The 15,525-nt window shown below is 44.8% G+C and overlaps 1 protein-coding gene across 9 annotated transcripts in view; it reads left to right on the forward strand.

Annotated features, from left to right (window-relative positions):
* TRAF1 (TNF receptor associated factor 1) overlaps positions 1 to 15,525 on the forward strand; it is a 78,956-nt gene that overhangs the window by 51,880 nt on the left and 11,551 nt on the right. For all 9 annotated transcript variants that reach the window (XM_075905476.2, XM_075905477.2, XM_075905482.2 and 6 more), the window contains 4 exons: positions 145 to 243; positions 4,579 to 4,740; positions 13,492 to 13,563; positions 15,141 to 15,206. In XM_075905476.2, coding sequence (XP_075761591.2) covers positions 145 to 243; positions 4,579 to 4,740; positions 13,492 to 13,563; positions 15,141 to 15,206 — 399 coding nt within the window. The remainder of the gene's footprint in view (positions 1 to 144; positions 244 to 4,578; positions 4,741 to 13,491; positions 13,564 to 15,140; positions 15,207 to 15,525) is intronic.

The following is a 15,525-nucleotide window of genomic DNA, read 5'->3' on the forward strand; positions in this document are numbered from 1 at the left end:
CTAATATTTTTTGCAGAAAATTAAATGTAAAAGAAAAAAAATCAGGAAGTTTTTCAAGCTATTAATTCCCAGCCCATTCCCTTCTCATAGCTGCTGTTTGGATCATTTTATTGACCAGAGTTTGCTCATCTTGTTAATTTCTAGGCTTTCAGCGATGCTGCCATTAATAAAGAGATTTCTGAATTCAAAGTGCACTGTGGGACGCCTGGATGCAACTGGTCTGGTATCATGAAAAATTTTGAAGTAAGTTGAAAGATGACAGTTTCATCGTCTATATCAGTGTTTCTTGAACTGTGTTCCATGGCACACCAGTGTGCCATGGAGAACAACAGAATTCAAAATGGCCACCCTTAAAGGAGCAGGCAACTTTTTTTTTTTTTGGTTCAATAACTTTACCCCAGCCCCTTTTTTTTCTCAATAATTTCCCCTTGACCTTTTCTTTTTCCCCACAACAAAAAATCCTTGGTGTTCCTCATAAAGAAAATTTATTATTTGGTGTTCCTCAGTCTTAAAAAGTTTAAGAAACACTGGTCTATATTGTGTCTCATAAGTGTGCAGTTGAGTTTCACCAACAAGGCTGAATACTGCGTCAGGGAGGCACATTCCTGTGATGTTAGCAGAACATGGCGATATAGTACCTGATTCCACAGTCCATCCTTACTCAGCAAAGCACTTAAGTGCGTGCATCACGGCATGGATCTTATGCACATGCTTAAAGTTAAGCATATGCTCAAGTGCTTTCCTCTCTTGGAAAGAGAATGAGGCCAGATCCTCAGATGGTGTAAGTCGATGTAACTCCATTGAAGCTTGCTAGAGCTATAGTAATTTACACCAGCTAAGGACTTGTTCCAGTGATAATAAAAGTTGGTGAAAATTTCCAGTGGCTGTCAATGGGGTTTAGATCAGACCCAAAGTATTTGGAATGATGGTGAAGCACACATTATAAAGAATGTGTGCATGTGTGGTTTTGTAGCAGTGTCAGTCCCAGGATATTAGAGAGACCAAGTGGGAGAGGTAATATTTTCACCTTGAAATATATGTTAATTACGAATGCTAAGCTGTCTGTTCCACCTTATATTTGATGGCCTCACTCAGAGTAAATTTCGCTGACCTGAAGAAGAGCTGCATGTGGTTCAAAAGCTTGTCTCTCTCTCTCCAGCAGACAAAAGACATAACTTCACCCACCTTGTCTCCCTAAAAAAGCATGTGTCAGCAGCAGGATTTCCAGTAGGCATTTCCAGGATAACATTGTGGGCAAGAACCTTGTAGGTATCCTTCAGTGAAGCCCATAATACCCTGATCATGTTATTAGGAGAAATGTGCTTCCTATGTTTTTGGAAGAAAAACGAATCTCCCAGGGTAATGTTTGAGAGGCAGCGCCCATGGAGATATTGATGCAACAAGAGGAACAGAAAATAGACTTAGAAAGAAAAACATTGCTGCCTGACTCCTATTTACTTAGGACATTACCATCATTCTTTGAATATTGATGTGAAATGATAAAGGCGAAATAGACCGCGTTCTGGAATCTGCTACATGTACAACAACCGAAAAAGAAAATGCAAGCCAATATGTAACTAGCATTGAGGTGCTTGATCTTCTCTGCGTAATCTTGAGGACAAAAGAAGGCTGGATAGTCAAATGGAGTTATAGCAGAGGGTCTCCTTGCACCCAGTTTGTAAGCAGAGTGTGCTGGGCAGTCAGTCTCCAGATAGAAGGAGCTGCAGAAATGCTGCTTTCCTTTCTTTGCTAACTTTGCACACATTTTCCATTTGTTTTCCTTTAAAGAAAACTCGACCCCGTTTTGTTCAGTGCTGCATTTCTGAGATTTCAAAGGGTTCCATGACCTCTCTCAGCAGGAATACCCAGAAAAGCGGATTTGAAAACAAGGCATGTGATTGAAATTGGCATTTCCGAGTTCACTGCTGGAACAGTCATCTTGATTTAAAAAAAAAATCATTTGTGACATGGTCCGTGTGAGAGTCTCAGTGAAAGAGACTGTCATAAACTAGTTATATCCCTGTTTCAACACCGGATGAAGGATCATAAAAATAATGTGTAAGGCCCAATTCCTGTAGCTCCCCTTAGCTGGAAATGGTGAACCACAGCTAATGGGAGCTGCAAGGCTCCAGGCCTTTGGATGCTTAGATAAACAAAGCGTCTTGTGGCCTGCGAGTGGCTTACCCAAGCAGACCCACAACCCAACTTTGAAACTTCCTGATCTAGACAATAAACATTTTATATAAATATGGAACATTTAGGACCAAATTCTCAACTGGTGGAAATCAGTGTAGTTCCTTTGACATCAATAACGTTACACTGATTTACATCAGTGGAGGAGCTGGCCCTAAAGGTTTTGATTTAGACAGTGAAGCCAGGTTGATTGGAAATTATTGATGATTTACGATTGATTATTTTGAAGCTGAGCAGCATTATAAGATTTTATGGAGATCTTGGGGTAAGCCCCTTGTAAATTATTGTTGCTTTCCATTACCGTTACTGAAAGTTCCAGTAGTTCAAACTGTTTACATTGTTCCTTAAATCTGGTACTCTGTGCTCTTTTCCTCCCTGCAATGCGACAAGTGTTGAATTTTTTACAGTGAGACATTAACATCGGGGTCATGTTAAAGAGACACACGACTGATCACATTTGGCCTCCAAATTTAGATATTTGTAAAATGAGAATTTACAGAATTTCAGACCAGTAGAAATATTCCCATTATATTTTTAACGCAGTGAAATATTCCCCTACAGACAACAATCAAATAGACTGAATTGATTTTCATTGAATGAGCTGAGAGAAATGCAAAGAGTGAAAAGTTAACTGGATTTTAGAATTATTTTCAATGCTGTTAAGAACCAGGGCCCAGTTGTGTCCTGGGGACCGTGACAGAATGTCCATATATGAACCCCTGTATCGAGGGGTAGAGATATTCTGCTTGCTCCCCTTCCCAGCCAGAATAGTCTGTGCTCATTATTGCTCCTGAGCAGTCTGACTAGGGAAGAGAAAAGTCCATAGAATCCTAGAACACTGGAACTGGAAGGGACCTCAAGAGGTCATCAAGTCCAGTCCCCTGCCCTCATGGCAGGACCAAATACTGTCTAGACCATCCCTGACAGGTGTCTGTCTAATCTGTCTAGATATTTTGGCCTTGGAAAGGGTTTAGAAAAGGGCAACTAAAATGATTAGGGGTTTGGAACGGGTCCCATATGAGGAGAGGTTAAAGCGACTGGGACTTTTCAGTTTAGAAAAGAGGAGACCGAGGGGGGATATGATAGAGGTCTATAAAATCATGAGTGGTGTGGAGAGGGCTGATAAAGAAAAGTTATTTATTAGTTCCCTAAATAGAAGAACTAGAGGACACCAAATGAAATTAATGGGTAGGTAGCAGGTTTAAAACTAATAAAAGAACGTTCTTCTTCACACAGCGTGTAGTCAACCTGTGGAACTCCTTGCCAGAGGAGGCTGTGAAGGCTAGGACTATAATAGAGTTTAAAGAGAAGCTAGATAATTTCATGGAGGTTAGGTCCATAAAAGGCTATTAGCCAGGGGATAAAATGGTGTCCTTGGCCTCTGTTTGTCAGAGGCTGGAGAGGGATGGCAGGAGACAAATCGCTTGATCATTGTCTTCAGTCCACCCTCTCTGGGGCACCTGGTGCTGCCCACTGTCAGCAGACAGGATACTGGGCTAGATGGATTTTTGGTCTGACCCGGTACGGCCGTTCTTATGTTCTTATGCCCTTAAATATCTCCAGCAATGGAGATTCCACAACCCCCCTAGACAATTTATTCCAGTGTTTAACCATGAGGAGTCTCTAAGGCCAGGAGCTAGGCTGGAACTGGGAGAGCAGGTCTTTACAAGGAAGACCCTCAAAAGAGCCAGCTCAGGAGAGAACTGACACTAAACTTTGTGTGTTGTTTTAAATTAAGACTAAAGCAGAGCCTCCAGGAACCTGGCAGGGCCTATGTCAGCACTTGGAGCTGTGCACACTCGTGCTAGCTGTTACGGAGCTGGTTCATTAACAATAGTAGTGCAGAGTGCATGGACGAGTATGTAAGAACATAAGAACGGTCAAACTGGGTCAGACCAAAGGTCCATCTATCCCAGTCTCTTGTCTGCCCACAGTGGCCAGTGCCAGATGCCCCAGAGGGAGTGAACAGAACAGGGAATCATCACGCAATCCCTCCCCTATTGCCCGTTCCTCGCTTCTGGCAAACAGAGGCTCCAGACATCATCCCTGCCAATCCTGGCTAGTGGCCATTGATGGATCAGTCCTCTATGAATTCATCTAGCTCTAGGGCAGGGTTTATACTGGAGGTGACTAGCTTGTGCTACTGCCGCCTGTGCTACACCTTTCTTTTTAGTGTGCTGTCTCAATGAGAGGGAGGAAGTACATCAGCTCGAGCCGAGGATCACACTCCCGGTTCTGTGTGTCAGACAGTGGGCTGGCGAACCTGCCCGTTCAGAGAGTTGGCGTGGAGCAAAGAAAGATTCCCGTAAGCAGAATGGAGGCCATTTGTAGACACAGCTCTATCTGCTCAAGGTTACATCTTTGTTTATCACTTTCAACTTCCAGGACCATCAGAGCCTCTGTGAATATGCTTTAATCCTTTGCCATACCGGTTGTGGACATATGGTAATGAGAAAGAAGCTTGCAGATCACTTGGAGAATGGATGTGTTAATAACATGACCACGTGCCAGAAATGTAAACGGAGGTTATCCAGTAATGAATACCAAGTAAGAAGATTTATCTTCCTTTAAACCAAACAGGGGTTGTATACTTATATCTTGAATACTCCATGGCTCCCACAGCTGTCTGATTAAATATTTCCTCCTTGCTTTGTTACGGTTATGTAGCTAGAGAATGTTTCATTTTTCTGACCGTGCTAACTTTTCAATTGCAGTGTAATGTTCCATGAATTACCTGCTGGAAAACCAGTCAGGTGTAGTTGACTGTCCTTAGGAGATGCTACAAAAAAGAGAGAAAGAACATGTGTCTGCACATTTCTTTTGCGGGGAGGGCACCACTTCTAGCCATATTCTAGCTCCACTCTCAGGGTATGGCTAGACTACACCAGTTTTTCGGAAAAAGCTACGCAAAATTCAGAGCGCATTTTGCTAGCTTTTTCTGATTCTTTTGTTGGAAGAGGCTTAGGGTTAGGGTTTTCTTTTGTCTTTTTTTCTGATTCTTTTGTTGGAAGAGGCTTTTTCAACATTTGGCCTGTCTAGACTGGGCCAAATGTCAGGAAAAAACCCTCTTTCGGAAGCCCCCTTATTCCTCGTGGAACAAGGAATACAGGGACTTCTAAAAGAGCATGTTTGCTCTTCCACAAAAAAAGCAGAAGAACAAAAGCATTCCCTGGATGCAGAACAGTTCTTCTGGGATACCAACTGTGTAGTCTAGCCATGCCCTCAGCCAGCACACCTCAATGTCTTGTCTTCGTGGCAGAGGGGCATTGCTGGCACTTGATGGCATAGATCAGTGTTTCTCAACCAGTGGTACAAGTACCCTTAGGGTACTCGAGAGACGTCTGGGGGTACGTCAACACAACTGAAATTTGGAGAAAACTGAATTTTTGTGTTAAGTTTTACAGTGCTTTATTCTTTTTGTACTTTTTACACCCCACAATTTTATCGCCCACCCAGCTACAATTAAGTTGTTTAAACAAATGTGTTGCAATGGTAGAGAAATTTTTGTGTGCCTGAAAACTGTAGATATTGGGGGTACTTATTAATTTTTTTTTTATTGAAAAAGGGGTACTTTATAAAAAAAAAAGATTGAGAAACACTGGCATAGATCACATTAGAGGATGTGCAGCAAAACTACCCAACAGATGTGTCTGTCTAACATCAGCCCACGTTAAAAGACAAGACAAAAGCTTTCCTGATCCGATGATCAATGTTCACTTGTTTTCTTTGATTACTTGGCCAGCTCTAGGGAGGTTGCTATTACTCTAATTGAAATGCATTTCTCACTTCATGCTTAGCATTTCTTTCACTCGGGCAACCTTATCTCATACCGCTGAGTTGGGTTTTAGAACGATGTCTCGCATTCTTTTTCATTCTAAAAAATTATCCCATTGCCTTTGATTCCATCTTTTTTGTGTGCGCACAATATGGTACGTTTTGATAATGGGAATGGCCTAAGAACGGTTTGCTAGCGGGTATACCCATGTTGGGCAACCTGCTGCCTGACGACTGGGCGTGTCCAGGAGCGGCTCGAGGCGGGCTGTGGCAGCTGGTGCCCCAGGCGGAAGGTGTGATTGGCACCCCTGCCTGCTCGGCTGTCAATGGCCATGACGTCATCATCGGGCACCCAGGCACCCATAACGTCATCATCGGGTGCCCCGGGCCAGTGGCGCCCTAGGCAACCACCTAGTCTGCCTTGGCTCACGGACCACCCCTGAGTGTGTCCCATCAGGGTTCTGTGTGTGGCCCCTGAGAAATTGTATTTATTGTTGTCCACGATTCCACTTTTTTCCGTGGTTTTTTCCTACTGGTATTATGGAAGTGACATGGATTAAAGCCAGGGCACGAGAAGTGAGGTGCCTGCTGATTGCACCCAACACTGACTGTGAGAGCTGGGCACCTCTTTTGCAAGGAGTACGGCAGAAAGAGATCTAGGGGTCATAGTGGACTACAAGCTAACTATGAGTCAACAGTGTGATGCTGTTGCAAAAAAAGCAAACATGATTCTGGGATGCATTAACAGGTGTGTTGTGAGCAAGACACGAGAAGTCATTCCTCCGCTCTACTCTGCGCTGGTTAGGCCTCAGTTGGAGTATTGTGTCCAGTTCTGAGCACCGCATTTCAAGAAAGATGTGGAGAAAATGGAGAAGGTCCAGAGAAGAGCAACAAGCATGATTAAAGGTCTAGAGAACATGACCTATGAGGGAAGACTGAAAGAACTGGGCTTTTTAGTTTGGAAAAGAGAAGATTGAGAGGGGACAGGATAGCGGTTTTCAGGTATCTAAAAAGGTGTCACAAGGAGGAGGGAGAAAACTTGTTCATCTTGGCCTCTGGGGATAGAACAAGAAGCAATGGGCTTAAACTGCAACAAGGGAGGTTTAGGTTGGACTTTGGGAAAAACTTCCTAACCATCAGGGTGGTTAAACACTGGAATAAATTGCCCAGGGAGGTTGTGGAATCCCCATCTGTGGAGATATTTAAGAGTAGGTTAGATAAATGTCTATATGGGATGGGCTAGACAGTACTGGGTCCTGCCATGAGGGCAGGGGACTGGACTCGATGACCTCTCGAGGTCCCTTCCAGTCCTAGTATTCTATGATTCTATGATTTAAAGCGCTGCTACAGTTCAGTCAACACATCCTGCAAATCCTAGATACAAAAGCACAATTAGGAAAATTACCCTGTCCCAAGAGACCATCTTGTTACTCCAGTCTTACGGCCCATTTGCCTACCACTGGGATGTATAATACACTATGTTGCTGAAGGAGGAAACAACATTGTTGGGTGGAGGTAAAGGGATGGGAAGATATTTGCTGTTGCATACAAAAGGATTATCTGAGAGAGCTTAGCCGGTGATCTTGTCAGTTCGTTAATTGTAAACCTCCATGATAAAACTCTGAAAACAGAAGCAGCAGTGGCTTCTGTAAGAAATGTCACCTCTCTATCATCGCTACAGCTGCAGTCCTGGTTCTGAGTTGTGTTGAAAGTTCTCAAAATGCTGTTCTGTTCTCTAGCTTAGGTCTCTGTGATCTCCTAGCCTGCAGACTAGGAATGCTTCTGAGGCAGCACTCGGCTTCCAGGTTGGGGTGGAAGACTGAAAAGTGTTGACCCTCCAGGTAGTTTAAGGAGAATCCTTTTCAGGCCAGGGAATTCCATCCCGGAAGGGCGGCCATTTTGACAGAGGTGGTGGGAGACCTGTTGTGTGGAATGCTCCAGCAGGACAGCAAGGGGGGGAATAATGATGGACCAGACTTCGTGTCACATTTGCCAGTAAGTTCTTGCTGCCTTTGCAGTCTTGCCAGGAACTGAACAGGTTATGGAAACTCAGCTCCCCTTTCATTTCTATGGAAGTGCTCTCTCCATAGTCAGAATGAGGCATGTTTTCTGGGAATGAGTGAGTAGGAAGCTTGCACAAAGGCTGCTCTTTTTTTAGCCGTTCCATGGTGGGGGTGGGGGGAGAATAGATGACCTCAGCCTGGTGGGCTATCAAACAGACACGTTTTACCCGAGTTACATTCAGTGTGTACTTCAAAAAGAGCAAACAACTCAAAGTGGAAACATCTCACCACTTTACCCTTTCTGAAAGTGCTATGGGCATCTTGCTCCTCTCTTCAGAAGGGTGTGAGACAGCAGGTTTGCCTTCGGAAGTTGTTTGGGCTCTTTTTCCCATGGTGAAGAATTGTTTTCATTTCCCTTGTCCTGTTTAATCTGTTATCTAATTTTTTTTTATTTTTTTTGGTTAGGAAATCTTGGCAACTGAGTAGGGACACTGGCCTTGAAACGTTGATTTCCATGTATTAGTAGTTGCCGGATTCTGTTTTGCAAGCATGTAAATTATGAGAAGGAAGCTGTTTGCATCTATCTTATTTTTATAACCTGGAGAATTTCCCACTAAAAACAATTTCAGTGAATCTGGAATCTATTTTTTATTGCACTTGACAACAAGGAATATAAAATAGGAGCTCCTCTGCCTAGTCTAAGGCAGATCAGTAGCAAGCAAATATTGCTACCATTTGCTGACTCCTTGGTGAGGTAGATGAAGTGAGTTGAATGCCCTTAAACTATGGGGAGGGGGGAGCTAGGGCCCACTGACCATGTTAAGCCCATCACACCTTTTAATCCCACCCTTGAACTCCAGTGCTGCGCTTCGGCCTCGGGATTTATCCCACTCCACCCGACCAACCCTCCCACCAGGGCCAGGAATTGCTTAATTACTTAATTACTTTACTTTGAAGCTAAACAGTTTGAATATAGTTTGGTTATTTCCACAGCCAAATGGAGAAACAGGTGATTCAACACAGCTGATGACTGCTCATAAAAAAATCAACAATAAATATGAAACCTACCAAACTTTTACCTAGTGCAGTACACTGACATATAATGTGTGTTCAGACAGAAGCAAACTTGTGGGGTAAAATCAACAAACAGCCCAGGAATGTGATGTCCCGTAATTTGCTAACAGTGCCTGGTTCCCGAGGATCATTTTAATAGTGTTGATTTTGAAACAAACTTGCGGCGTTGCTATTTAAACATGAATTTTTAAACTCGTGAGCATTCGTGGCCCGCCATACAGTTTCCATACCAGGTGTGGCCCTCAGGCAAAAACGTTTGCTCACCCCTGCGTTAACCTCTAGCCCCAAAACTGCCTTCCCAAATGACAACTTCTTTGTCAGTTTGAGCAAGGAGCTTAAGGAATAAGAACATAAGAAAACAAGAACGACCGTACTGGGTCAGACCAAAGGTCCATCTAGCCCAGTATCCTGTCTGCCAACAGTGGCCAGCACCAGATGCCCCAGAGAGGGTGGACCGAAGACAATGATCAAACGATTTGTCTCCTGCCATCCCTCTCCAGCCTCTGACAAACAGAGGCCAGGGATCCCCTGGCTAATGGCCTTTTATGGACCTAACCTCCATGAAATTATCTAGCTTCTCTTTAAACTGTGTTATAGTCCCAGCCTCCTCTGGCAAGGAGTTCCACAGGTTGACTACATGCTGCGTGAAGAAGAACTTTCTTTTATTAGTTTTAAACCTGCTACCCGTTAATTTCATATGAATGAGTCATGGGAACTCGAATGCTTTCTCAGCTTGATGGGGTGGTCCTTCACAGGCGCTGATACATAGGCAGCTGTGGGTACAGAGACTTGTCCAGACAGGACCTCTGCTTTGCTTATTCTGTGAATGGGGTATCTCTGTCTCCAGAGCAGCCCACCAGGCATCCAAAACCAGCTCAACACTCAGTGAATCCCGGTTTAAAAGATTAAAAGGGGGGGGGAGAGAGCGGAGGGCTCTGCTTCTCTGCTGCTTCCGAGCCCCCCCCCCCCCCCACTTGAGGTTGTGAGCTGCTTCCTATGTGTGGAGGGAAGAGTTAAGGAGAGATTTGTGCACCCCTGCGCACAACAATGTGTAAATGTCCTAATGCATGATGGGTGATTTCTAACCTGTCCTTGAAACCTCAGACATTGTCCTGAATGTGAGGCGTGAAGACTGGACAGAACAGATCTATAGTAGTGAATCCCTTCCTGTTCCCACTCTAGGGTCTGTCTGTAACTGGAACAATATAGTATTTGTGGTCTGGCTGGTCTTTCCTAAAGGAAATCATGTTTGTTGCATCGCGTGGTGAACCACGCGGATTTTGCTTTTTGAAAACCCAATGTTTAGTACTTCTAAAATTGTAATGGCACTGATTGTATGTGCTGATTAGCTAAATTAGAGGCTATGTGGGATGCTAGCTCTGCTTATTTGCCCAAACTTCAGTTATCCAGAATCCTGTAGGTGAAAATTAAAAAATCCTGGTAGCCTATTGGATATATTTTCTCCTTTGTATAATTCTTTGAATCCTGATTAAGCATGTTTCAAGACTTGTGTGAATGAGATTTTTTTATGCCTCAATCTTATATTCATTTGATTTGAGGTTCCACCATATCAAAAAAACAGAAACAGGAAAAGGACAAAGTTGCATGAACAAAGTAGGGTAAAGAATAAACCAAAAGCACATTATCAATGACATCTGAGATGCAGGGCGTTCAGAAAGTGCCGAGGGAAGGGGGAAGCTCTTTGGGGGGGGCGTCTATACTTCAGGGCTTAACTCAATTGCGTATCTCAGTTGTGTCAATTGCGTATCTTATTTCGAAATAGCTTATTTAATAATTGAGAACATCTGCACAGCACAGATTTCGAAATAGAGCATTCTTCCTCCGACTTCCCTTATTCTTCGTACAGTGAGTGTTACAGGAGTCAAAGAAGTCCTCCAGCTTGACAGTATTTTGATACTATTTCGGAATAGTATTGCAGCGTAGACATGCCCTGGAAGTGTTTTGGGGGAGCTGAAAGGGTAGGACACTTTGCAGAGAAGATACTTTGGGAGTTGCTGGAACTGCAGTACTATACGAATTTTCCAGATTGCTAAAGGAAACGGACTGGCGAGCAAAAGCTTTTATGAAGATGAAATTCTGAATCGTTTGAAATGAAAGCCTGAGAGTCGCTATGTTAAAATACACAAACTATAGTCATGGCATGAACAAGTGGCAGGGGATTATGTTCCCCAGCTCTTTAAAGCCAGGAGAGTCCTAGAGTTTCATGTTAGTACTAATGCATTCTGCATTAGCACATCATGTCAGAAGATTTGGACTCCTGCCTTCAGTGTGTTAACAAATGATATCTGAAACAGCCCTGCACGTAAACCCATCTTATATGAATTCGATGCATAGAGAGTTTAGTCCATGGTTCCCCTGTGTGTCGCTGCATATAAAGACGATTATTAGGGCTTGAACTCAGCGAGACTTGTGCATTGAGTTTTCCGGGAAGACTGTGAAGCATCTGTAAGTCATTTCTGAAAGTTCTGCGCCCCTCGTGTGAAACATCACACCCTGTACTTTCACTTAACAGGTATCACATCTGGAGCTCCCTGACTGAAAATACCTACTATGCTAGGAAGGAGAATAATTGGTTTAGCAGTTTAGCTCGGGAAATCTCTAGGTCTGCAGTGTATCATACAGTGGACAGCAGCAACTAATATTAATTCCTTAGTCCCCAGTTTCTGAACGTTATTCCCTGTAAAGAAAAGCTTGAGGACTCTACAGAGCTACACAGAAATGTTTTGCGAATCTTTCTCCCATAATATGGAATTAGCGCTGGGTATCCTCCCTGCTGGTTCTCTTTTAGAAAGTAGTTTTGTTCAGAAAAGTTCCCCACATAGCAAACAGCTTTATTGCCGAGATGAAGGCCATTAGAACATAACAAGAAAAGAGAGAAACACATTATCACGGGGGTGGGGGGACGATAGCCCATGCGTCTTTGTGTTGTAGTAAGAGGAGCTACTCTTTGATCCTTTTCCTGTGAACTGTGGAAGAGCTTTTCTGTCTTTCTGGGCAGCCTGGGAGAACTGTGGGCAAGCACTGGAGGACTCACAGTGGTTCAGCCTATGTCCTCATTGCAAAGTGGGTGGGCATGTTACCCGTCAGTTCAGGTTGACTGTTCAGGTTGAACCTCTCTAGTCCAGCACCCTTGGGACCTGACCGGTGCCAAACCAGAGAATTTGCCGAGCCACAGAAGGTCGATATTGTCTAGCAGCGTTACCAACCCTTCCACTGCTTGCTGGGCTCTTAGACGACATTTCGAGGTCAATTCGAGCTAAACAGCAGCACAGAACAGGAGCCAGGACTGGTGGCTGTAAACAAACTTTATTGGACTGCGGGAAACTTAGCCACACCCGTGAGAAGTGGACATCCAGCTAATTACAATCATGCTGGACCATTGATGTTGCCGGACGAGAGAATGCTGGACTGGAGAGGTTCAGCCTGTACCACTAAGCTCAGTCCAGAGGTTTTTGTGTGTGGATGGGAGCAGGGCCGCCCAGAGGATCCAGGAGACCTGGGGCAAAGCAATTTCTGGGGGCCCCTTCCTGGCACTCCCTGCTTCAGACCTCAGACTTCAGACATTTTCATTGGGGCTGGGGCAAATTGCCCCACTTGCCTCCCCCCCAGGCAGCTCTGGATGGGAGGGCAGCTTTGACACAACACCCAGATAAGACCAACTTAACTCTGTGACGAAGACATGTTCTCTAGGCCAGTGAGCTTTCCCGATCTTCGGAGCAGGTCTTTAGTTTGCGTAAGACCTACTCAATCTGTTCAAACCACGTGAAAGGGAAATGGGACAATACTACTTGAACTTATACTTTTCCCTCCGCTCTTTGGCAGTGGTCTCAGGTTCCAAGGGGAGAGATCTTGGTTGGATATTAGGGAAAAACTCTTTCCCTAGGGGAGTGGAGCACTGGAATGGGTTGCTTACCGAGGGGGTGGAATCTCCACCCCCTGACGGTTTTCACGTCCCGGCTTGACACAACCCTGGCTGGGATGATTTTGTTGGGGATTGGAGCTGCTTTGAGCAGCGGGTTGGACTAGATGACCTCCTGTGTTTTTTTCTAACCCTACTCTTCTGTGATTCAATGACTTCCTGAGACTCCCTGATGCTTTGAAGGTGTGTGCAAGGAGGTCTACATTTCTGCTGACATACCATTTCTGAATGTGGCTCTGTGGGTTGAGTGACTTACTTGTGGGCCCCCCCCCCCCATAAATCTGTTCCAGAAACAGGGCTTGAATGTGCAACTCTCATTTGCTAGCTCAGACCAGATTCAGTTGATCAGAAGCTCCTCAGCAAGTCGCTTCCCTGGAGTTTACTTTTCTGTGCAGTGGGGATAATATTTCATATATACACAAAGAGATTGTGTTTCAAAGAGACCTGGGGAAAGAACTGTCATGATTTTAGCACTGTACTCACCATGTCCTCTTGCTTTAATGGCAGAAGCATACATGTGAAGGCAACTCATCGAAGGACCAAAAACAGACCCAGCCAGAGGGACCATCCAAGGAAAAGGTACAGTGTGAAAGGCAATGTGTTGTTTTTTGGTGTGTTCCTTGAAGTACCAGCTCTTCATCTTGCTGATCTCGGCAACTTCACAGCATCTTCATGTAGCAACAGTAGCATTCACATCCCAGTTGTACTCTTTTTCCTACTCCCTTATTTGGAATTTCTCCTAAAATCTTGGTTGTTGGTTGTTTAGTTTGTTTACTACATTTTCAAATGCTCAGGGGAAACCTGGTGAGCAATGCAAGGGCTGTTCCAACGCAGATAACACTAACTGATTTCTTGGAAAGACATGTGCCTTGGGGTACAGAGAGAGAGGAAGGGATTCTAATCTCAGACCCCTTGGTGTGATAGAGGAGGGGTCACCAGCATGTTAGAAGGCACACTCCTCCTCAGGGAAGAGCAGAGTGAAGGATTTGGAGTTACTGGACATGGGGTTTTATTCTTTGTAGTGAGCATCTTTTATATTGGTGGGAAGAGGTGATAAGGGCATCGTAACCTGCTAAGGATTGTGGTTATTTTGGGGTCTTTGTTATACTGAGACTTAGGTGGGCATCTTTGTGCTTCTATTAAGGATATTTATCATTGTTGTGTTTTTAGCATGTACCTACTCAAGGTACTTGGTTGTATGGGTAATCATCAGCTGGTGGATTTGAACCTGCAACCTCTGGAGCTTAGTGAAGGAGCCTCTATAGTGTAAGCTGCAAAGCCAGCTGATTTGCAGCTTCTGCTGTAGAGCTCCCTTGTTCTTATCTTTCGCTGTAACTGGTCTAAGTGCCACTGCATGGGACAGTGAACCATACTAGGGGTATGTCTACACTGCCCCCTCTTGCACAAAAAATATGCAAATGAGGCGAAGCGTGGAATATTGCCGCACCTCATTTGCATAATTAATGAGGCTCTATTTTTGCGCAAGAGGCTTTTGCGCAAAAAGGAGCAGTCTGCATGGCTCCTTTGTGCGCAAACCCCTCCCCCCTCTTGTGCAAAAGCCGTTCTTCCTCTTTTTTTCAGGAAAAACGGCTCTTGCGCAAGAGGGATATTCCACGCTTCACCTCATTTGCATATTTTTTGCGCAAGGAGGGGCAGTGTAGACATAGCCTAGGTGTGTGGGTTACACATGCAAGTCAGCCTGGGGGACAATCCATCCTCATCCCTCTCGCTGCATGTGTTTGAGGATTTCCCAGGTTTGAGTGCTGCAGAAAGTGGCCCTTCAGAGTGATACGGAAAACCAACCTTGCGTAGGGAGGCGCATTACAGAACTTGCAGGGTGGGCCATTGTTACAAGCATCCCCGGCAGAATATAATTACTGCCAGCATGGGCTAGGTTTGACCGTGGCTGTGCTGTCAGTCCCACCTGCTCAAATTTCAGGACACTGGTGGCTGGAGATGGAAACCAGGCCTCACCCATGGCAGTGCATGACGGAATCATTTATTCTTCAGTAACGAGTTGGTGATTCATCCTTCAGTATCTAAATGAATTGCCTTTGGGTTTGCTACACAGCGTGAGGCTGGGCTGGCAGTGAGGAATAGGCCTAGTGGATTGTAGCAAATAATTAAACCTAATCAGTGGCTGTTGTTTTTATCAGAACCATTCGACGCCATCGAACACCAAAGACGGTTGTCGGTTTTCTGAGATTGGCTGTTCGTTTAGGGTGAGTAAAACGCTGTCTGCTCCTATTCTGGAAAGCCTCCAGTAACGACCAGTCTCTACGGTCCAGCTGTTGCCATGAGCCAGCCTAGGCCCTTAACCAGCGTTTCTCAAAGCATGCCGTGGGCCCACTTTGGGAAAGCCGCTAGCGGGCCCACGCTGCTTTGCTTACCTCAAGGGTCCGTAGCGGTGGAGCCTCATGGCTCCCATTGGCTCTGGTTTGCCATTTCCAACCAATGAGAGCCGCCCGGCTCCGGGGCTCTGGATCCTTTAGGTAAACAAAGTGATGCAGGCCCACGAGGGGCTTTCCCAAAGTGGAGCCG

Source organism: Pelodiscus sinensis, chromosome 23 (genome assembly GCF_052426305.1).
Source record: "Pelodiscus sinensis isolate ZL-2025 chromosome 23, ASM5242630v1, whole genome shotgun sequence".
Classification (NCBI taxonomy): Eukaryota; Metazoa; Chordata; order Testudines; family Trionychidae; genus Pelodiscus; species Pelodiscus sinensis.